Source organism: Mauremys reevesii, linkage group 1 (genome assembly GCF_016161935.1).
Source record: "Mauremys reevesii isolate NIE-2019 linkage group 1, ASM1616193v1, whole genome shotgun sequence".
Classification (NCBI taxonomy): domain Eukaryota; kingdom Metazoa; phylum Chordata; order Testudines; family Geoemydidae; genus Mauremys; species Mauremys reevesii.
The window spans coordinates 25,166,994-25,190,143 of NC_052623.1; the positions used below are offsets into that span (position 1 = coordinate 25,166,994).

At 45.3% G+C, this 23,150-nt stretch overlaps 1 protein-coding gene and 1 long non-coding RNA gene across 3 annotated transcripts in view; both read right to left on the reverse strand.

Moving 5' to 3' along the window:
• Positions 1 to 8,465, reverse strand: part of LOC120395465 — a 96,118-nt gene extending 87,653 nt beyond the window's left edge. For both annotated transcript variants that reach the window (XR_005592643.1, XR_005592642.1), the window contains exons 1-2: positions 8,407 to 8,465; positions 6,720 to 6,825 (exon numbers count right to left, since the gene is read on the reverse strand). This is a non-coding gene — a long non-coding RNA (uncharacterized LOC120395465). The remainder of the gene's footprint in view (positions 1 to 6,719; positions 6,826 to 8,406) is intronic.
• Positions 8,466 to 15,012: 6,547 nt separating this feature from the next.
• Positions 15,013 to 20,846, reverse strand: FAM181B (family with sequence similarity 181 member B). Its single transcript, XM_039542796.1, is given in 3 exon segments — positions 15,013 to 20,147; positions 20,149 to 20,207; positions 20,263 to 20,846. Coding segments are annotated over 3 exon segments (1,101 nt in total). The 5' UTR covers positions 20,593 to 20,846; the 3' UTR covers positions 15,013 to 19,435.
• Between the last annotated feature and the right edge of the window lie 2,304 nt (positions 20,847 to 23,150).

Genomic DNA, 23,150 nt, shown 5'->3' on the forward strand with positions numbered 1-23,150 from the left:
TCTGGCCCTACGTCATGGGCAGGGCAAGAATGAGCCAAAGAAAAGAAAGATGGGTCACTGACTATGTTAATAAACGTCTGTGGGAAGTTATGTACAGATGTCACGCAGCCTGTGGCTCCTACCAAATTGCCATTGTAGCCCTTGGCTATCTAGTCTTCTGGATATCCCTCTACTGGAGCAAAGAAAAGGCCTGTGTGCAGCAGGAGCACAGTATGCGGAAAACTCTGCAGAGAGCCTGGTCTGAGAGGCGTGAATTGTCTCATTTATCCCTAAGTGTTAAGTCTGATGCCCACTGATGATGATTTAAATTGTTAACTGTTCCATTCCTCAGGTAAGAGTGGAGAGGGATGCTCAGAGAGAGGAGTGGTGAAAGCTGCCTAAAAGTGTGTGTGTGTGGGACTGGTGTCCAAAATGTGGCACCACCCCCACACCACTCCTTCCCCCGAGGCCCCGCCCCTGCTCCACTCCTACCCCCGGGGGGTGCAGGGACTGGGAGTTCAGGTGGGGGGCAGACTGGAACTGGCTGGGCAAGGAGACTGGGGAAAAGGAGGCAGTGGAGTGGAGGGAACTGAGAATGGCTGGGTAGAAACTGGGACTGCGAAGATAAACATGAGGATTGAAGACTTGGATTGGCTAGGTGAGGAGAAAAGGGCTGGGACAAAGAACCAAGAGTGGGGAAGAGGCAGGATTGAAACAGGGTCAGGTTGGAGGTGACATGGCAGCAGGGGTCAGAAGAGTTTGTGCCTACTAGAGTACACTCCCCTCCAGAGCTTGGAATGGAACCCAAGATTCTTGAGTCTTATGTTTCCTCTGTCCTCAACAAATGTCTGTGAAACCCACTGGCAAAGTGTGTCTTATCTCCCTATACAGCTGATCCACATAGAGGATGACAGCCTACTGCTGCTATCAGTTACTCTGTTGGCTGCCTTGGAAAATTGGATTCTATCTCTGTGTTGGCCAAAGAGTCCCTGTAGGGTGCTAGGCAAGTCACTTAAACCAAACTTTTTAGAGGTGGTCATTAATTGTGTGTTCCTCGTTGCCTGGCTGCCTGATGGAAGACCCTAGGGCCTGATTTGCAGAAGTGATGAGTGCTCCCAACTGCAACTGAAATCAATGGGAGCTGTGCTTTAAACATATCTGTACTCCGCAGGTCCTAGATGTCTCAGATTGGGCACCCACAATTAGTGGACACTTTTGACCTTAATCTCCCTGTGTCTCAGTTCCTCATCTGTAAAATGGAGATAATACCACTCCCCTCACCTCACGGAGGAGTTATGAATATAAACCAATTAATGGTAGTGAATTACTCAGATATTAAAGTGATGAACGCCATAGGAAAGTCAATGAGGAAATTACGAATTCTGTCTTCAGAGCAGAGATTGAACAGTTGGGCAGTAAATATGGTTTATGGGCACACATTGAACAGTGAGGATAAAAGCAAATACTGAATAGCTGCTCATTAAGTAAGTCATCATCCATTCCATGGATTGAATGAGGCAGGAGGAGTCCTATGGAAAAAGTAGTATGTGAGCATGTAATAAAAAGATTGCATCATAATGCGCATGCACAAGGGGGTGAATTAAGGTTGCACAGACACCCTGAATTCTGGCATTTCCTAACTTTTCAGTGTTCAATTCTGCAACCTTAGTAATGTTCTTTTAACATAGTTTTTGTGTGTAATATATAGGTATGTAGTACCCATTAAGCCTGGGGCTTTAACAAATGCTGTTCGTCTGCAGATATTTTACATACAATTTCTTCACTGTCCGAGGCATACATACATTTGCAATTTCCTGCCTACCATTTTTTTAACGTTATTTTGACTCAAATTTGAATGAATGTTGTGGTGTTCATTGTTATGAAATTTGGGTTATTGTACAATGTGTGGAAATTGTTAGCCTGAATATGTAGCTCTGTTGTGTAGTAAGAAATCAGAAGCAGAATTATTTGGTATTAATAGATTCTACATAGTGTGTCATAGTTATTTTATGTTGAAAAGTTACTGATATGAGAGGTGCATTTCAAGTTTTTCTTCTGTGTTGATAAGTGTGCAATTTTTTGCAGTTTTGAGGGTGTAGAGTTAAGATCGAGTGGGCATTGTAAATCAGTTGGAGAGAATGATCGGTGGTTGTGTGGCAGTGGGAAACTGACTGGCTGAGTATCCTCGTTTGATCTTCTCTTTCAGGTGATGTACAAAAGTCAGGTGACTGTACTGACTTTTTTAGGTCTGCCCCCCATCTTTGATCCTGCTGGCCATGAGGTATTGCTGGTACAGGATAGCATCTGAATATGCCTCAGTTAGATTCACCTACAGCTAAACAAACTTATTGTCTGTCTGTCTCATTAAGGTTCTTCTTCTTCTCACAACCTACTCTTTTTGTAACCTGTGTTGTATTATTCAGGTCAGACTAAGTGTTCCCGTCTGTCTTTAACATCTATGAATCATTGGTAGGTCTGCATCCTGCAGTCTCGAGGGGCCATGGGTATGCACCCCTGAGTGGTAAAGAATTTACTCAGTTGGTTTGATGGCAGCCACGGCTGTGGCTGAACGGACCCACTCGAGAGAGACAATCTCTGCCGCAGCTGACACATTTGAAGGGGATGTTTTGCCACTTTGGGCTCTGCCTTCTGCAAGCTCTTTTCTCCTCTGCTAGGCTGGACGGCTTCCTCTCGTAACTCCAGAGACCTTTGTTAAGCTCTGATTTCCAAAGCCTGCGGTCCTGAGTGTGATCATCCCAGTTATCCACATCCAGGTCTGTTTCTTTGAGGTCTCACCCGATTGCCACAATGTCTTTTTTTCCTGTCCAATCTATCCCTAATTCCACTGCCAAAATATTACCCTTAAATGTATAGACTGTGTTCATTGCCTTCCCTTCATCCCTATAAAGACTGAAGTTCTCTTTACCTTCAAGCGACATCATCACATATTCTAATAGCTCTTCTTACGCAGCGTCTTTCAGAGAGACATGTAAGTGGGAGATGGCTTCATGGTACGTTTTGCCCCCTGTTTCTATAAGCTGCCACGTAAACATTCTGGAAAGAGACATTCAGAGCTGAAGGCTCTGGGCACTCAAGCTGTGCTTGCCTGAGAGCTCATGAGCACACAAAAAAAATCCCTAACTTATACCGCACAAGATCATAAACATCCCACTCTCACTTGAATGGACACCACTAAAATGAGACTGGGAAGACACCAGAATTCAAGCCACCGCCAGGAAACTAATGTGCGTCTATGGTGGTACACACGGGTGCCATGCCACCATTGGAGTGTGAGGGCTCACGCTCATGACAGTAGGAGCTTAGAAAAGATTCTTACAAATTTCCAAACAGTCTAGTCACTTTGGGCAGTAGCTGCATTGGAGAGAAACTCCATTTGTGCATATGTGATTTTATTTTTCAGTAGTTACACAAAACATTATGAATATGGTAATGGCCACCATCTGGCTCAGTAAATATTACCCGCCAAAAAGAAAATGCAAGCATTAGCAAAGTAAGGACAATTCATAATCAGCAGTTGGCCTGAGTCTCCCAATGTTGCACATACCAATTACGGGAAGTAATTAGGCTTTAGCTAAATCCCAGTGGAATTTATTAGAAGAAATCCTTGTAAAACATTTTATCCTGGCACATGTATTTTGATAATACTGAAGAAAATTGTAATTAAGAAGTAAAAGAAAAGCCAGTTTAAGCATATTCCATAATAGAATTGCTTCCATCAAATCTGCGTCTAGATCTCTCCCCCAGCTTGCCATAAATTAAAGGCAGACACATAGGAACAGTTGTAATAGAGTAGTAGCCACTTCTAACTAGATAAACGCCTGTGTTGGAGCTGGTATGGATGAAAACAGTCTGTGAGATGGGTAAAAGTTTGATTAAGTGGAAGCTCCTAATCAGTTTGACCCTAGCTGGATCTGCAGGTAAAGTCCTACCTCTCTCTATGAAGGGGATGAGATAAAGAACTGCTCCTGTTCACCAGGCTCACCAGGGATGACTATATTCAAAGGGACAGGGAGCACCATATGAGACAGACCTACCGCTCAACTGCATAAGTACAAACCTCTAGCTCCACTCCCACATGGAGCTGTGGAACGTTAGAGTAACAGAAACATCCCTGGGACACGTTTCTGCTTTTAAAAAAAAGCTCCGCGACCTATATTAGCACAAAAACAGACACAGAAATAGCAGTCTCCTAGCAGCCTCTGGTAAAGAACCAAATAGCAACAACAGCATGGCCCCAGACCAGAAAAGCTCTAAAGCACATGCTTAACTTTACACACATGAGTAGCTCCATTGAAATCAATGGGGCTTAGCCAATTGCCATTAAAGCCACTGGAAAGTCTCCCACTGACTTCAATCAGTTAGATCAGGCCCATGGGACTTCTTTCATGCTTAATGCTAAGCATGTGCTGAAGTGCTTTGCTGGATCAGTGCCCATGTCCTGAGTAGTATTTACATCCCCTTTGCATAAAGTATAAATGACTACACAAAGCAGGACAGTGAAGAATCAGGCCAGGGAGTACAAAGTGGGTGCAGAATGTTACCATTCTAATTGGGTAGAATTTTACACACAACTTTGCACAAGCATAAATGACTGTACAAGATGCATGGGAGAGTCACCGTAACCTCTAAACTCTTGTAGAAAGTAACTCGGACTAAAAATGAACTGGACCTTTTATCAACTGAAAACGCTAATACATATAAAAGGGACAGGAACAACAATTAATATTATTGTTAATATTGAATAGTAGCTAGACACCACAGCCAGGGATCAAGGCCCGATTGTGCGAGGCACTGCACAAATAAATACTGTAACACAGAGTCTCTGCCCCAGTCAGCACACAATCTAGACAATGTGCAACAGGTGAATAAACAGACAATCGGGAGGCGGGAGGACAAGATTAGGGACAGGTGTGCATGCATAAATTAGTCATAACAGCGGTCTCAAGTGGTCACCAGCCTAACCAGTGCCAGGTGGCAGTGAATTGCAAGCATCACAGCAAAGGGAAAATTTAAAGAGAAACTTAAAAGAGGATAAGGTAATGGCTCTGAGAATTTTGCCAGGGGGCATTCCCAAGTAAAAGCAGTGGCATGGGAGAAAGCCCAACAGTGTTTACAGGAAATGTGGACAAATGGACAATATAGTCCTAACTGACATCAAAAAGTTCCTACAGAAGTTAAAATTCCCCATATTGACAGAAAAATATAAAGTGACAGTACATCATAAAGTTTAAAGGGGCATTACTCTCAGCAGAATCCAAGAAGCTATTAAATCACTCCAAGGCCCTGATTCAGAAAAGCATTCAGCCAGTAGGATTTAAGCATATACTTAAAGATAAGCATTTGCTAATTTCAAGCTGGTAAAGCAGGTCTTGATGTACAATCTTTTTGAAAACCCTTGGCTCTACTGTTAACACAACTGCAATCATAGTATTTTCCCTCCTGTACTCTGCTAACCACCCTGGTGTCTGGCTGTGCGTAATCAGCAGCCAGGTGATTTGCCTCAACCTTCCACCCCACCATAAACATCTCCCCCTTACTCTCACAGATATTGTGGAGCGCACAGCAAGCGGTAATAACAATGGGAATATTGCACATTCTACCACAATTATGCACTTGCTCAGCCTATTGTTGAACAGCTCCTGACTACTGTCCAGGCTGCCTGTGTACAGCTTCATGACCCATGGCATTAAGGGGTAGGCTGGGTCCCCAAGGATAACTATAGGCATTTCAACATCCCCAACGGTTATTTTCTGTTCTGAGAAGAAAGTCCCTTCCTGCAGCTTTTGAAACAGACCATCGTTCCTGAAGATGTGAGCTTCATGTACCTTTCCTGGCCATCCCACATTGATGTTGGTGAAACGTCCCTTGTGATCCACCAGTGCTTGCAGCACCATTGAAAAGTACCCCTTTCGGTTTATGTACTCACTGGCTTGGTGCTCTGGTGCCAAGATAGGGATATGGGTTCTGTCTATCGCCCCACCACAGTTAGGGAATCCCATTGCATGAAAGCCATCCACTATGACCTGCACATTTCCCAGCGTGTCTACCCTTGATAGCAGCAGCTCTTTGATTGCGTTGGCTACTTGGATCACAGCAGCCCCCACAGTAGATTTGCCCACTCCAAATTGACACCCAACTGACTGGTAGCGAGTTAATGGTCTTAATGGTCTTAAGTGGGGACACACACAACAGACTGTATGAAATCAATTTCTAAAAAATCGACTTCTATCAATTCGACCTAATTTCATAGTGTAGACATACCCTCAGTTTTCATGGCTAATTTTGAACTGAACATTCGAAGTAAATAGTTAGGCTGTAGCATTCAAAGCAAACCACTTGAGGGCTCTAGAGGACTTCTGTCAGCCGCTTTTGCCTATTCATCAGACTAACAGATTAGGGAGATTAGACCAAACCCAGGCAATGCTAGTGGGAAGAATTTGCTACCTCTATAACATGACCCTTCATTGAGGGTATCTGTCCTCAGATGATTAGGCTAGTCCACAGCCTTGGAGTTCACCTGGGTGTCTTCCTGCTTCTGGATACCTAAATAGCCTTGGTTGCAAAAAAAACAAAAAACAAAAAAACAGTTTGCTTCTATGACTGGAGAGGATGCTGCATTCCCTCCTCCCCAATTCAAACTTAAGCACAGTGCCCGGTGCATTCATAACTCCCCAATATAAGTTCTGTAGTTCTCCACACCTCAGTCTGAAGCCACTGACCTTAAAAACTCAGCTATTGGTTCAGAACACAGCAGCTCATCCTGCTCAGCAGTGCAGCTTGCTGAGAGCACCTCAGCCCCAGCACTCCGCTCTCTCCACTGGCTCCCTGTGGAAAACCAGGTCAAAGTCAAGGGTTTGACCCTCATCTTCAAAGCCCTGCATAAGATTAACCCAAATTACCTGAAGGACCTTCTCATTTTCACAGAATCATAGAATGGGAAAGGACCTCAGGACGTCATCTAGTCCAGCCCCCTGCACTCATGGCAGGACTAAGTATTATCTAGACCATCCCTGACAGCTGTTTGTCCAACCTGCTCTTAAAAATCCCCAATGATGGAGATTCCACAACCTCCCTAGGCAATTTATTCCAGTGCTTAACCACTCTGACAGACAGGAAGCTTTTCCTAATGTCCAGCCTAAACCACCCTTGCTGCAATTTAAGCCTATTGCTTTTTGTCCTCAGAGGTTAAGGAGAACAATTTTTCTCCCTCGTCCTTGTAACAACCTTTTTGTACTTGAAAACTGTTATCACGTCCCCTCTCAGTCTTCTCTTCTCCGGACTAAACAAAAGCAATTTTTTCAACCATCCCTCATAGGTCATGTTTTCTAGACCTTTAATCATTTTTTGTTCTTCTCTGGACTTTCTCCAATTTGTCCAGGGGCGGCTCCAGGCACCAGCACACCAAGCGCGTGCCTGGGGCGGCAAGCCACAGGGGGCACTCTGCCGGTCGCCGTGAGGGCGGCAGGCAGGTTGCCTTTGGCGGCATGTCTGCGGAGGGTCCGCTGGTCCCACAGCTTCGGCGGACCTCCCACAGGCGTGCCGCCGAATCCGCGGGACCGGGGACCTCCTGCAGGCAAGCCGCCGAAGGCAGCCTGCCTGCCGTGCTTGGGGCGGCAAAATACTTAGAGCCACCCCTGAATTTGTCCACATCTTTCCTGAAATGTGGCTCCCAGAACTGGACACAATACTCCAGTTGAGGCCTAATCAGCAAGGAGTAGAGCTGAAGAATTACTTCTTGTGTCTTGCTTACAATACTTTGTGTACTCACAACTTCCCACGATAGCTACATTCCAGTGGAACTGCAGCCAGGATAAGCACAAACCTTAGCACCTTCTGAGCAAGAGAAACCCACTTCTTTGATCAGCCTTCCCATAGTAACACCATGCAATCTCTTTGATTCATATCTAGTTGTATTTGCTTTTTTTTAAAAAAAAATGTATTTTGGCTGCTTGGAGCCTATGGTGATGACTGTGGTATCAATCCCTAAATAGATCTTGGTTTTCATATCACAAACTCTCATAGATTCGCAGACTTTAAGACCAATGCGGACCATTGGATCATCTAGTAAAACACAGACCATAGAATTTCACCGTCTCGCCCCTGAATTGCACCCAATAACTTGGGCTTGGCTAAAGCCTAACTTCCAGAAAGGCATCCAGTCTTGATCTGAAGTCATGAAGGAATTGAGAATTCACCACTTCCCTTGGTAGTTTGTTCCAATGGTTAATTACCCTCCCTGATACAAATCTATGCCTGTTTTCTAATTTAATCTTGTCTGGCTTCAGCTTCCAGCCACTGGTTCTTGCCCAAGCTGGGCAGCCCCTGGGCCAGCAGCAGCAGTTTGGGTGTGTGGGAAGGGGCTCAAGGCTACGGGCAGGGGTGGAGGAGGGTGCAGGGGCCGCTTACCTTAGGGTTGGAGACTCCCCAGCTCCCACTGGCACGGCCCTGCAGCTCCTAGGCAACGGAGGGGCCAGGGGGCTCCATGCATTGCCCGCCCCCACAGGCCCCGCTCCCACAGCTACCATTGGCTGAGGTTCCTGGCCAATGGGAGTTGTGCAGCTGGAGCTTGTGGCACAGTGGCAGGAGCAGTGTGTGGAGCCCCCTGGCCCCTCCACCACCTAGGAGCTGCAGGGACATGTGGAGCCGGGTAAGGAGCCCCTGCCAGCCCTGCCAATCCACCCCCAACACCAACAGGGGTCCCAGGTCCTTCCCCCCTGCATCAGCGGGGGTGCTGGGCCATGCACCCTGCCCACCTCCCCCCCAGCACCAGAGGGGGTCCTGGGCCATGCACCGCTGCCCACCCCACCCCCCAGCACCGGCAGCACCCCCGGACACCCCCCAAGAGCACCCACGGCTCCCTGTCCAAGTTTTGGTTAGGGGTATATAGTAAAAGTCATGGACAGGTCATGGGCCATGAATTTTTGTTTACTGCCCGAGACCTGTCCGTGACTTTTACTAAAAATACTCGTGACTAAAATGTAGCCTTAATTATAGAGCACTTTAGTACCTGGTGTTTTCTCCCTGTGAAGGTACTTATACACTGTAATCAAGTTACCTCTTGATCTTGATAAACTAATAGATTGAGCTTTTTAAGTCTCTCACTATAAGGCATTTTTTCCAGCTCTTGAATCATTGTTGTAGCTCTTCTCTGCACACTTTCTATTTTTTCCATATCCTCTACAATCAGTGACACACAGCCCACGTACCTATGGCAAGCTGAACCTAAATTTGGTGGCAAGGCCCTGGGTTCTGGTGATGCAGCAAAATGAAAATTCTGTGGAAGACACAGATGAATTCAAAATAGAGATTTCTATTAAATCAAATATGAAGATGAATAACAGACCCGTTGACTCAGCCATTGTGCTATACTTATTTTGCTATGAAAATCAATGTCTTATGCTGATCCAAGTTTCAATGGGCCACAGATTTTTCTTTTGACAATCCCTAACTACATTGGAAAAGCTTCAAGAAGGGAGCTCGAGGTTTCGGCAGCTGCGTAGAGAACAACTGGGGCTTTTGGGACCCAGAAGGCTTAGGAAGCAATTTAGGATATTTGGTACTCAAGAGGTGGCAGCTCTTTTTTGGAGGTACTATATGGTCTGGCCTTAACAAAAGGTTCAACATAACAGTAAAGTCATTCCATTGTCAGGAAGCACTCCACCCCAGCTGGCTAGAGGAAGTGCCAATTCCCTTGCCAGCTCTTCCAGAACATCCCAATTACCAAACTGTTGCAGACAGGTGCTGTCTCTTGCTATGCATCTGTACAGTGCCTAGCACAATGGGGCCCTGATAGCGGGAAGGGGCCTCTGAGCAGTACCGCAACATAAACAATAATAATAAATTATACCAGCCCTGGAGCTCAGATGTGTGTTCAGTGCACAATGCACCACTTCAAGCAGTGGGGAAAATTTTTCTACCAGTTCCTCCAAATGACTCCTCTCCTATTCAAATCACTTACAGAGGCTGCTTAGTCACGGTCCTCAACTTACTGTGCAAACCTGTGACATTTGTTTTGCTAGCACTTCAAGGGCACAGTGACCTTTTGGTGCTGAAAAGGAAATCTAGATAAAATCACTAATTAATGACGGACTTTGAATCACTCCTCCCAGGCACATGAATAGACAAAGAAGCTAAAGGTCTGGCTAACAAACTGAAGAGTGGGTTGTCTTCATAGAGCAAGCATGGTAGTTGAAACTGCCCCAAATGCTGGTAACCGCTTTATATCCCTTTATTAAAGTGTTTAGAAGCAATGATATCTAATCGGTAAAGTGGGGTTCCACTATGAAAAGTCACTATGTAAAAATGGCACCTTACTACTTAGCCTCCAGTGAGAAAACAGGAATGGGGGGGGGCGGTCTCATGAAAATGTTCATTTCTGTTTTTCATTGAAATTTCATTTTTTGCCTAAAATTTCCAACCAGCCCTTCTTCTCAGATCTGCCCATTGCGTAGATTCAGAGCCATGTCCTTTCAGCGCTACACAGCGCACACAGCTAAAAGAAAGAGCATGGTTCCATTGCTTGCTGGGTATCGACAACAGGATGGTGTACTAAGAATCGAATGAGTTTCACCTGCCAAACCCCCTGAAGGCAATGGGACAGTGCAGCTGCAACTCAAGGCAGAATTTGGCCGGTAGAACTTTATTACTTGCCGGTGATAGTCCAGAAATCCAATAGTCCCATAACGGGGTGCAGCTGGGCCCCTCTAGCTTCTGTCCCTGTTGCGCCCACAAACCAGCCAGAGACCTCTGCACTGGTGCAATCACCCGTGCCCTTTATTTCATTTACTGTCCCACCGTCTTTTAGCTACAAATAGCCTCAGTCTTACAGAGATGCGCTACCACGCTCTCTAACTCCCTGGCTTCTCCCTTTCCTCTCTCCCCCAGGCTTCTTTCCTACCAGCCTTTCTGTAGCCCCTGGCTAACAAGGCCCACAACTGTTCCCTGTTTGCCAATCAGACCTGGGCTTACTCAGCCAGCTCCAATTCCCCTTCCTTGATTGGAGCTGATGTGACAGAGGAACTGGCTCAGTTTTCCTTAGCCAGCACCCTGTCACACACCTCCCCCATTATGAACCACCAGGTTTCTCCTTCCTCATCCTCTCCACCGTCTGCTGGTGGGGTTTGTCCAGGGGAGTATCTCCCCTTCTTTCGGGTGATCCCTGGCATTTCGGGGGGGTTCCTTCATCCCACCAGCCACAAAAAGTATACTGTGCAGAGGTGGATGCCCCCATAGCTCTACCGCCACCCACAGGTCCTCACATGAGTCGCACTCCTGTGGGCATTCCTTCTCCTTTATCCCTGTTTCTTCCAGTAGGGGGTCGGGATCAATCCTGACCTTCTGCAGGACACCACGAGCCTCAGGTTCTCCCAAGCACCAAGCAGGGTCCGTGTCTCCTCTCCTGGGAGCTGCGTTGTGGGGAGCTCCAGTTGCCCCTTTTCTCCTTCTAAGAGGCTTGGGCTGGCCAGCTCCATCTAAGCTGTCATGGGATAAGAGGGAAGCTCCTCTGATGGATTGGTAACAGGTTAAAAGATAGGAAACAAAGGGTAGGAATCAATGGTCAGTTTTCAGAATGGAGAGAGGTAAATAGTGGTGTCCCCCAGGGGTCTGTACTGGGCCCAGTCCTATTCAACATATTTATAAATGATCTGGAAAAAGGGGTAAACAGTGAAGTGGCAAAATTTGCAGATGAAACAAAACTACTCAAGATAGTTAAGTCCCAGGCAGACTGTGAAGAGCTACAAAAAGATCTCTCAAAACTGGGTGACTGGGCAACAAAATGACAGATGAAATTCAGTGTTGAAAAATGCAGAGTAATGCACATGGGAAAACATAATCCCAACTATACATATAAAATGATGGGGTCTAAATTAGCCGTTACCACTCAAGAAAGAGATCTTGGAGTCATTGTGGATAGTTCTCTGAAAACATCCACTCAATGTGCAGCAGCAGTCAAAAACACTAACAGAATTTTGGGCATCATTAAGAAAGGGATAGATAAGACAGAAAATATCATATTGCCTCTATATAAATCCATAGTATGCCCACATCTTGAATACTGTGTGCAGATGTAGTCACCTCATCTCAAAAAAGATATATTGAAATTGGAAAAGGTTCAGAAAAGGGCAACAAAAATGATTAGAGGTATGGAACAGCTCCCATATGAGGAGAGATTAATAAGACTGGGACTTTTCATCTTGGAAAAGAGATGACTAAGGGGGGATATGACTGAGGTCTATAAAATCATGACTCGTGTGGAGAAAGTAAATAAGGAAGTGTTATTTACTCCTTCTCATAACACAAGAACTAGGGATCACCAAATGAAACTAATAGGCAACAGGTTTAAAACAAACAAAAGAAAGTATTTTTTCAAACAACGCACAGTCAACCTGTGGAACTCCTTGCCAGAGGATGTCGTGAAGACCAAGACTATAACAGGGTTCAAAAAAGAACTAGATAAGTTCATGGAGGACAGGTCCATCAATGGCTTTTAACTGGGATGGTGTCCCTAGCCTCTGTTTGCCAAAAGTTGAGAATGGGCGACAGGGGATGGATTAGTTGATTACCTGTTCTGTTCATTCCCTCTGGGGTGCATGGCATTGGCCACTTTCGGAAGACAGGACACTAGACTAGATGGACCTTTGTTCTGACTCAATATGGCCATTTTATGTTCTCCCCCACACCCCTCTTTCTATCCTATCTGGGCTCTGTTGCCTAGGGTTTCCGTGTTTGCTTCCCCGAGGACCCTGCTCTTCTTCCCTACCAGGGCTTCTCAGTCTAGGGGTCCCCACCCCCTTCTTCAGGGAATCTTTCCTTTTCCTTCCAGGGAGAGGGCCCCAGTCCATACCCAACACAACGGGGTATGGTAACTCCTCTACTACCTGACCCATTTCCATTTAAATCTGCCCTGCACTTCTAGGGGCACCTGGGTCATCGGGCAGTATTTCCTGTCCCTGTGGATACACTCCAGGGCCATCTGTGCACCTGGAATTATCCACTGCTGTTTTACCGGCCCCCTCTGGACAAGCGAGCAGGCTGAAGCTCTATCCACCAGGCTCCTCTGGGGTTTCCCTCCCACCCTCACTGGGATGGTGGACAGCCTCTGCTCCCCTTTCCCTCCCTCCAGCATTAGTCCAACCGCAAAATTCGGCCCACCCACATTCCATGTCTGGGCAATCTCCGTTTTTATGTCCTGGCCGCCTGAACTGCCAGCAAACGATCACACCGGCTCTATTGGGAGCTTCTCAGAGTTCCTCCTTCTTCCTCTCCAGGCCTTTCCCAGGGAGGGGTTCTCTCTTTTTTTTTCCCCACTCTGTGTCCTTATATGGTTGGCCCTCCCTTCAGGGGATGTCTACCTCCGTGTATTCCTCGGTCAGCTTGACCGCTGCATCGACTGTACTTGGCTGATGTTGCCTGACCCAGACTCGGATAGAATCAGGGAGGCCCTGTAGCAATTGTTCTAGGACTAGGGCGTCCGTTATTTCCCCCACCATTTGCATCTCAGGCCTCAGCCAGTGGGTGGCCCAGTCCATCAGTCCCTGGGTGAATGCCCGGGGCTGCACAGCCCCCGTCCATCAGGCCGACTGGAATTTTTGGCGGTATTTCTCTGCCGACAGCCCACCCGGTCTAGGACAGCCACCCTCACCGCCTCATGGTTCCAGGCCTGTTTGTCACTCAATGCCACATAGACCACTTGAGCTTTGCCCGCTAGGTAGTGAGCCAGACATAGGGCCCAGGTACCCGTGGCTGTCCGCTGGAACATACCAAGGAAGGCATCCAGGTCATCTGCTGGCCCCATTTTACAGAGTCCCAAGCCTGGCGGCCGGGTGCCATCCCCTACTGCGGGACTCACCATTCGTTGCAGGAGTTGCTGCTGCACGCTGGCCTGATCTCTTATAAAATCCTGTAGGCTTTTCTGCTGTTCTTCCTGCCAGGTTAGCCAGGCCTGTCTCTTGGCCTGGTGGGACTATTTGCAAATAGTGACAATTAAAGGCTTTCTTCTTAGCAGGACGACAGCTTTTTTTTTCAGAGGTCTAAAAGAAGCTTTGGAGTCCAAGGGATGGAAGTTTAAAATACCAGCAAGCAGCATCATGAAACGTAGCCTTTCCATGTCAATGGTTATACTACAGAAAATGTCACCAGATAGCTTGAACAGGACCCTACTTCCTAATCTGGAGGCCAAGATCAGGCTGTTAGTGTTTGCTTCCCCTGGAGATCCTAACTTCCTCACCAAATAAAGTATGTCACCACCACAGATTTTTTCAAAGGAAAAGAGGAAAAGACCCACACACCGCCCCTTTTAAATTTAGTAGAAATGTTGCTCAGATCGATCCTCATATTCTTCTTTTAGGGACACATCTTGCTCTTCTTACTCAAGCTTTAGTGGGGCAGAGAGGATGGTCTAGTGCGCAGTGTTTCTCCACCAGTGGGTCATAAATCCCAAGTTGGTGGGGGAAGGCGGCGGGAGTTCAAACTGAAAATGTTGTTATGATCTAAAGCAAAAAAAATCTTGCTCCCCCACTTCCCGCACACCCTTACTCTTCAAGGTTAAGTAGCCTCTGTCAAGCTCTCGAAACCCACACACAAATAAATTACTTGGACTTATCATTAACACAATTTCATAGTAAATGAAAGGTGGTGAAGTTTGACTTTGAATAAGGGGTTGCCCACCTGCCATAGATGAAAAATATTGGTCTGGTGGATAGGGCACAAATCAGCACTCAGGACACTTTACTTGAGCTGGTAGGACATGATCGTCTGGGATGCTGAAAATTCCCAAATCACACCAATCCCTGAGACATGCAGGATCGGACCCCTGATATTTCCAACATGTTTGCTTACATGTCACTAAATTTTTATCCATCTCATATTCTTTAAAGAATCAGCCAACATATTATTATTCCTGTTGCCAATAACTGCAGGATTACCTTCCATTTGTGCATTGTTGCCAAAAGCAGTTTATTCACAGTCAAAATGAACTTTTTACAATTATTTTTTCTGCACCTTTTTTCCCCTAACATTATATGGATGACTCATTATTAAATTAATAATTAGAATACATCAGAGCAATTTCAGCCTCAGGTCTTCAAGACATTAGGGAGCCTGATCCAAAAAAGCCCATTGAAGTCAGTGGAAAGATTCCCTTTGCTTTCAATGTGCTTTGAAAAGGCGCAGGCTTTTTAAATCATGGGATATCAAAAATACTAGATATTAGTTGTGATCCCTTTGATAGTCTCATCAGTCAATCACCATTATAGAAAAATATGTTTCCACCGTTTAAAAATAAAGGGCTTCTTATTATTAACAGATTTGTATATTCATTTCCAGAGAAGATTTTGATCAAACAGTACAATATGCATAAAATATTTCAGCCACAAAACAGAACTTTGTAAATTTGATGTATTACCTGGGCCATTTTTTAAAGTAGCTATTTTGATGATTTAATAATAGATCTTCATAAGTAAACAGATATATTTCAGTGAAGAATGCACCAGCTGGAAAATGCATCTCTATCTATCTGTATTGAAAGGAACACAATACACGTCTTTAAAAAAAAAAGGATCAATTTTAGTTCTCAAAAAAGAAGACAGTGACTTCTTGTAAAAGCACATTGGACACAATATCCTGCTCAGTTATAAAAAATTTTATTCGGAAAAACACTCAGTATTGGGCTTTTAAATAGTTTAAGTAATTTTCCAACAGTATTTAAGAGTAAATGGGACTTCTGTATGGTATTTACGTTATGACTATATTATTAAACTTGTGCAAACCTGCAAAAATAAAAGCCCACACAAACACAGAGAACATAACACAGCCTTTCAGCGGCAGTAGATGGCGCTATTCAATCTGGAAATGATCCAATCACTTTCACTTCAAGGCATGCAGTGTGGTACACAATTCCTTTTTAAGGTTGCATAGAAGTCCTTTGTTTGGTATTTGTCAGGGGGAAACAATTGTTTAGGTCAACTCAACCATTGTTAGCTGCTTTAGTGTTGTCAGCCAGTCAGTTTGCTCTGCAATAACGGTTGTGCAGATTACCCCTAAAATACTTCTATACCAGAAACACACTTGCACTATAAGTGAAGACTAATTTTAAAATATATTCAGTGGACCAAATCCCAAAGTTCTTCAGTAAGATTCTCATTTAAGGCAATGGGAGTTTTGCCTGAGTAAGGACTGAGTAAAAGGTGAGAAAAGGGTTTCCAGCTGTGGCTCAGTGAGCCTGATTCTTCTCTCACTCAGAGCCTGATCCAACTCTTGTTGAAGTCAACAGAAAGAGTCCTTCTATAACATCAGTGGAAGTGAGATCAGGCTGCTACATTGGTTTTATACCAGAGTAACTCCACTCATTTCAACAGAGCTGCTTCTCACACTGATGTGAGAGGAGCATCAGACCCAGTGAGACTGATTTTCCCTCTCTCTGCATTTTGATTAGTCATTTACACCAGGGCAAAGAGTGCAAAATGAGTGTAAAATGCTACCAAGTCAGCATTTTATGCCCTCTTTGAACAGATGTCAATGCCCACAGAAGGTGCAGGGCAATGGCCAATCAGAATCAGTACCTTCACAACTGGTATATTGCAATTCCTCTCTTCCAGAGTCCATTCCTGAAGACCTCAGTTAGTCCTTACTTGGGAAAAACTCCCATTGATGTCAGTGGGAACTTTGCCTGAAATAGAATGGCATAAGGACTCCAGTGATTATAAATTTTCACATGCAGGATTTGCATAGCCTGAGAGACAAATAAAAATGCTCAATAAAAAGTTCAGGTGAAAACATATCCCTTCTCAACATATGAAAGTCAATTGGCCATCCCTGCCTTCCTTGTACACCCAAAATTTCCCTTAAGTCGCTGGGAGTGTTGAGTGTGCAAAGGATTCAGGAGCATGCCTCAAGTCAGAAAGTTTAGTGACAAAGTAATATTATGCTAAATATATCAGTGCAAGGCCATTCGATCTGAAGTGTCCCAAGAGGAAACATAATGGTCCAAAACTGCTACACAATCACACGCAGAGAACAGAACAAAACCATTCATTACCAGACAGCAGAAAAATTACCAACTCAAATGAGATTGAAATCAATCTTGTCCTGACAATCTAAAATTGAATTACATGATGCTACACTGGCTCTGATGCTACACTCTGTAAAAAAAGCAAAACTCCCACACTTTTCAGTAGATTTGCCTAAGTAAAGAATACAGAATGGAGCAAACATAGTATGATGCTATTCTGTACTATAACTGACCAAGGAGTCAGGGTTCTCTTATTTACCTACATAGGCTGGACTGGCTGTCCATTGTTTTTATACATTCTTTTAAGCTTAGTGAAATAAACTATAGTAAAAATCAATATTTTAAAAGTGCATTGAATTTACAGTGTACAATACAGCACTGTGCAGTTATTAAACAGATGCCTCATATCAGCCCAGTGTGCCTGCTTTCCAGTAAAGTGATTCCTGTATACATAGGTAGGTTATTTGTAAATCACTTGAGGATCTTTTTGGATGAAAGGTGCTGTATAAATATCAGCTATTATTTTTGTGGTTGAAAAGTAAAATCAAGCCCATTACTGAAACAGTTAGCTGAAAGACTAATCATTTATTTCCAAAGTATTATTTAAAGTTATGCTTCCCCTTCCATACATCTTAATGTTCTTGACCAGAAATCTCTGTTAAAAATATTTGCACTTGTTACTGAAAGAGGCATTTTATTCTTAATTCCCTTCAATGTCCTAGGGTAGAAAGATTTGCCATCTCTGGGAGTACTAGTTGGTTCACCATACCTCACACTTCTTGTCCATTTGACTCCCAGTTTAAAAACAAACAATCCAATTCTAACCGGCCCAAAGCCAAAATCCAGGGCTGCCTTTTAAGATTGGCATCCCAACCAACTCCCCCAAAAGGAAACTTAACATTCTGTTGAACTAGTTTCCTGAAAGTAAGTATTTGGATACTTTGGCTTTATAATAATTTGCTACCATTCCTGTCATTCCAGTATCTTACTGAAACACTCAATAGAGAACACAAAACAGGAACAGGTTGTTGAGGGTAAAGTACAGCATTTCAGAGGATTTAGGAAAGACAAAAGTGACCACTAGGCTGTCTTAAATTCCGCCAGCCAAATCTAGTGAATGAACTTTACCAAAAATGAAGACGTGGGAGAGAGACTAGTGTATTTCATTCCAACAGTAGTAACAGCCACAGGTCTTTAAGCCATTGTGCAGCTTTATTTTTATAGGACTTATCATAGACTCTTTTACATAATTTAAATGATTATCAAATAATCTCCTGTACACAATAGAACGGATCTGCGTCACTTTCAATGCTTTGACACATTCCTGAAAGAAATCCAACACAGTTTGTGGGAATCACATTGCTACAGTACGTTTTGGCCAGAACATATGCCATCAATTAACTTATTTATTATAGAATTGCTGTTTGCAATATTCTGCAACACGTTGTTAAATTTCAGGACACTAAGATTTGGTAACAGCATTGATAGTTATTTTTGTTGTTCTCTTGATTTTTTTTACATTATTTTTTGCACTTGTTTGTGTCCTCTGTTGAAAATCTGCCAGCACTTATGACGCACACAAGTGTGGGACAAGATTTTAAATACACTGTAAGAGCTGACTGAGTTTTACTTTTAAACTCAAGTCACTTACAATTGGTCACGGCTGCTTTAAAGAAAAAGTAGCCCCCGTTGCAATGTAACATAAGACATGTAAATCAATTGCATTTGCCTATAGTAAAATAAAAACATATCTCTAATAAATGCTAACATGTAGTTACTGTGCGCTATAAAAACACCTGAAAGAATAAAATAGCTTACATTTTTATTATGTGCAGTGATAGAACCCAAACAAGGACAGGGGAGACTGTTCAGAATGTGAAGGCAAATAAAAACCTAAAGGCCAGATTCTGCCACTCTTACAAAACAGTCGCATTATTTTCAGTGGGACTACTAGCAGAGTCAGGTATTATGCTCTATGGCAAAATCTGGCCCTAGATTTACTGCATCTAAAGAGCTTGACCTTTTTCTCTGTGGCACTAGTGTCTGGCCCAAAGCCCCCTGAAGTTAGTGAAAAGACTCCCATTGACTTCAGTTGGCTTTGGATCAGGCCTTGCCTGTACTGACATCAATGGAGTTACACTGGTGTATAGGAGAGAAGAATCAGGACTAGTAACCAAACCAAAACACTCTGGCTATGGACAGAAACCCCTCAGGCTGGCAGTCATCAGCTATAACCCAGCCCCAGGATTAAGGGCTAAGTGGGAGCGATCCCCATTCCACAGCGCCCCCCTCCTCCCCTGTTTTCTTTCTGAGTTTATTGTCCTAAGTCAAACAGTGTAAAGGGAGGGGAATTAAAGTGATCTGGGCTTTTTGCCAGCTGGTACGTTACAAGCAGCCTACGGCCCTGCCTTCCACCCCAAGCCTCCCCTAGAGGCCGGAATAGGCCACCCTGTTGTACGCGGCGCTGTACTCGTAAGGCATGGGGGGAGGAGGAGGAGGGAGGGGGCAGTCAGGGAAGTAGGGCGCGAAGGCGGCGGCCAGCTGGGCTGGGCTCTCCTCGCCTCCCGCGGGGGCCGGGTCCGAGCTGGCCGGGTAGATGGGCGCTCCCGGGGCCCCCAGGGCAGGCAGGCTCAAGCTGCTGCAGGAAGCCGCCGCCGCCGGGGGGCTCTTCTTGGCGGGGGGGCTCCAGGCGGGCTCGGGGTAGAGCAGCCCCCCCAGCAGGTGCGGGGGCAGCGGCGGGAGGTGGGGCTCGTACAGGGCGGGCTCCAGGCCCAGCTCCGGGGGCAGGCGGGCCGGGAAACCCTCCGGCGCGGGGGGCTGCTCCGGGAGGAGGCCGCCGTAGTCGGGCCCCAGCAGCTCGAAGAAGTCCGCCGCCTCCGGGCTGCCGCCGCCCCGCTCCGGCGCCTGGGGGCTGGCGCTGAGCGGCGGGGCGCGGGGCGGCGGCGCCACCGGCTCGGTGAAGAACGAAGGCGGCAGGTTGCGGTTGCGCAGCGGCACCTTGCGGGGGCCGCCCCCGCCGCTGCCGCCCCCGCCGCCGGCCGGGCCCTTCTCGCCCGCCCGGCCCTGGTGCAGGGAGTCGAAGAGGGCGGCCAGGCTCTTGCTCTGCAGGCTGCTGGCCGCCTGCGAGGCCTCCCGCTTGGCAGGGGCTTGCAATGGCCGGCGGGGCCGGGCGGGCAGGAGGGCTGGGGCGAGGCGGCCCCTGCCGGCGGGGCCGGCCGCTTGGGCAGCTCCTGGCCCCCGGCCGGGGCTGGCGCTGCAGGGGCGGAGGCGATGATGCCCGTGCAGCGCTTGATCTGCTTCTGCAGGTACTTCCTGTGGTTCACTTTCCTCTTGGACTTGACCGGCTTGTCCAGCGCCAGCTTGATGTTGCTGGACGCCGAGTCTATGAAGCTCAGCAGGTCCCTGGTGGCTTCTTTAAAATCCCCTGGGTCGTCTCCTCCCCCCACGCCTCCTCCTCCCAGGAGAGCGGCTCCCCGGTCCTCGTAGCTCTTCTCAAGGTCAACATAGTCCGCCAGGCCCCCGGAGCCAGGGAAGCAGAAGGGGATGAAGTGATGGGGGTTGAGGATAGCAGCTTGCACGGCCATCGCCTCCCTTCTCCTCTGCCCCTGGCTGCTGCTGCAGCTCCTGGTGCGTTCAGCGCCTGGGCAGGGAAGCTACTTTTTGCCCCTGGTGAAAGGTTGTCCGCTGTGGCCCCAGTGTGTGTGTGTCATGGTCCTGCCAGGGTGCTCTGCAAACCCTTGGTCCTGCTGCTGCCTAGGAGGGGACACCAAGGCAAACTACAGATCGCTACACCAGCTCCTGTTCTACTTGCTTTCCCCTCCCCAAGGGAGTTCATTAGTTCTTGTAAGAGGTGGAAGAGGAGGGGGCTAATGATGCCGTGTTTATAAAAAAAAAAAAAAAAAAAAAAAAAAAAGGAGGGACCTGGAGTTGAGCTGATTGTTAACCCTTTGTTTTCATTCTCTTGTGGCAACTGTAATTTAGAGCACATCCAGAGCTAATTTTTATTGTTTGTGTGGTGCTTGGACATCACAGTGATGGGTGCTTTAGGCCCTGTGTGGACTAGGAAACAGGTTGAGTTTATAAACATATTAGCTAACATGCTTTTAAACGCCACTAAAGCAACGTTACCTATGTATTTACTGGTAACCCTTGCTTACAAGGGTCTACTCGGTGTGAAGAGTGACAACAAGGATGGGGGGAGCTGCACTACTCTATGCTAGTGTTTTAAAGCATAAAGTGTGTTTGTAAACATGTTTTTAAATGTGACTAGGCAGGTCTTGGGAAAACTCTAAGGCCTCCATCCTGCAGAAACTTTAATTGGACTAGTCACATGTTAAGCATGTGTGTAAATTCATGCACGATTGGAACTAAAATAGGCTAGATTTTTAAAAAATAGGTAAAATAGAATAATTTCAAAGGTCTGTTCAAGTACAAAAGGATCTGCCTTGAAATCTTTATTTTTAAAATTTTATTTCATTTTCCAGTAAAAGAAAACTGTTAAAGACATATTATTTAAGACATTTTTTAAAAGTGGGAAATCTTGTATATCCTGAGAGAGTCAAAGGGACTAAACTAAATTCACTGCAAAATCAGTCTCAATTCTCTCAGTCTTTCTCAAGCAATTGCAGTAGAGCCTGCTCACAGTGAATTTTAGATCAAGTTTGTAGAGTAAAATGAAAATCTTGAATTGTTTAAATGCATTACAATGTCCAAATTTCATATCCTAATTATAGCGAAGTTTGGTTTATACTAAAGTATTTCTGCAGAAAACAATGACTTCACCAACAGAGAGTTCACGTGTCAGCGTTTCCAAAGAAAAGTTAAACTGGTAAATTTGGTTTGGTTTTAGAACATAAGAATGGCCATACTGGGTCAGACCAATGGTCCATTTAGCCCAGTATCCGACAGTGGCCAATGCCAGGTGCTTCAGAAGGAATTAACAGAACAGGTAATTATGAAGTGATCCATCCCCTGTCGCCCATTCCTAGCTTCTGGCAAATACAAGCTAGGGACACTTCAGAGCATGGTTTTACATCCTTGCTCATCCTGGCTAATAGCCATTGATGGACCTATCCTCCATGAATGTATCTAGTTCTTTTTTGAACCCTGTTATAGTGTTGGCATTTACAACATCCTCTGGCAAGGACTTCCACAGGTTGACTGTGTTGTGTGAAGAAGTACTTCCTTTGTTTGTTTTAAACCTGCTGCCTATTAACTTCATTTGGTGACCCCTAGTTCTTGTGTTATGAGAAGGAGTAAATGCCACTTCCTTATTTACTTTCTCCACACCAGTCATGATTTTATAGACCTCAATCATATCCGCCCTTGTCTCTTTTCCAAGATGAAAAATCCCAGTCTTATTAATCTCTCCTCATATGGGAGCTGTTCCATATCCCAAACATTTTTGTTGCCCTTTTCTGTACCTTGTCCAATTCCAGTATGTCTTTTTTGAGATGGGGCAACCAGATCTGCATGCTGTATTGAAAATGTGAGCATACCATGGATTTATATAGAGGCAATATGATCTTTGCTGTCTTAATGTCTATCCCTTTCCTAATGATTCCCAACATTCTGTTTGCTTTTTTGACTGCTGATGCACATTGAGTGGATGTTTTCAAAGAACTATCCACAATGATTCCAAGATCTCTTTCTTGAGTGGTAACAGCTAATTTAGACCCCATCATTTTATATGTATAATTGGAATTATGTTTTCCAATGTGCATTACTTTGCATTTATCAACATTGAATTTCATCTGCCATTTTGTTGTGAATTTGTTGAAGTTGCCATTTAGTTGAATGTGCAGTAATTTAACTGTGAGAGCTAGGGAAACACCCAATTTGGGGAGCCAACTCACTCCTCCTAGTCTCAGGTTCTTGTGCCTAGAGAGATGTTAATTAAAGTTAGTAGAGGAAGCTTCATGGTTTAAAAACTAATCAAGCCTTTAAATATCCTGGACCAAATTCCGACTTGGTGTAAGAAGGTGCAACTCATCTGAGATCAGTGGACCAAACCCATGTTCACCAAATCTGAATTTAGCCTTCTATGTTTGCTCTGAATCCTCAGAAAACTCCTGCTGAACAGTCTCATCCTTAGATAAATCATACAAATCTGTGAAGCTTTCAGGGATATTCTAGTAGGTAC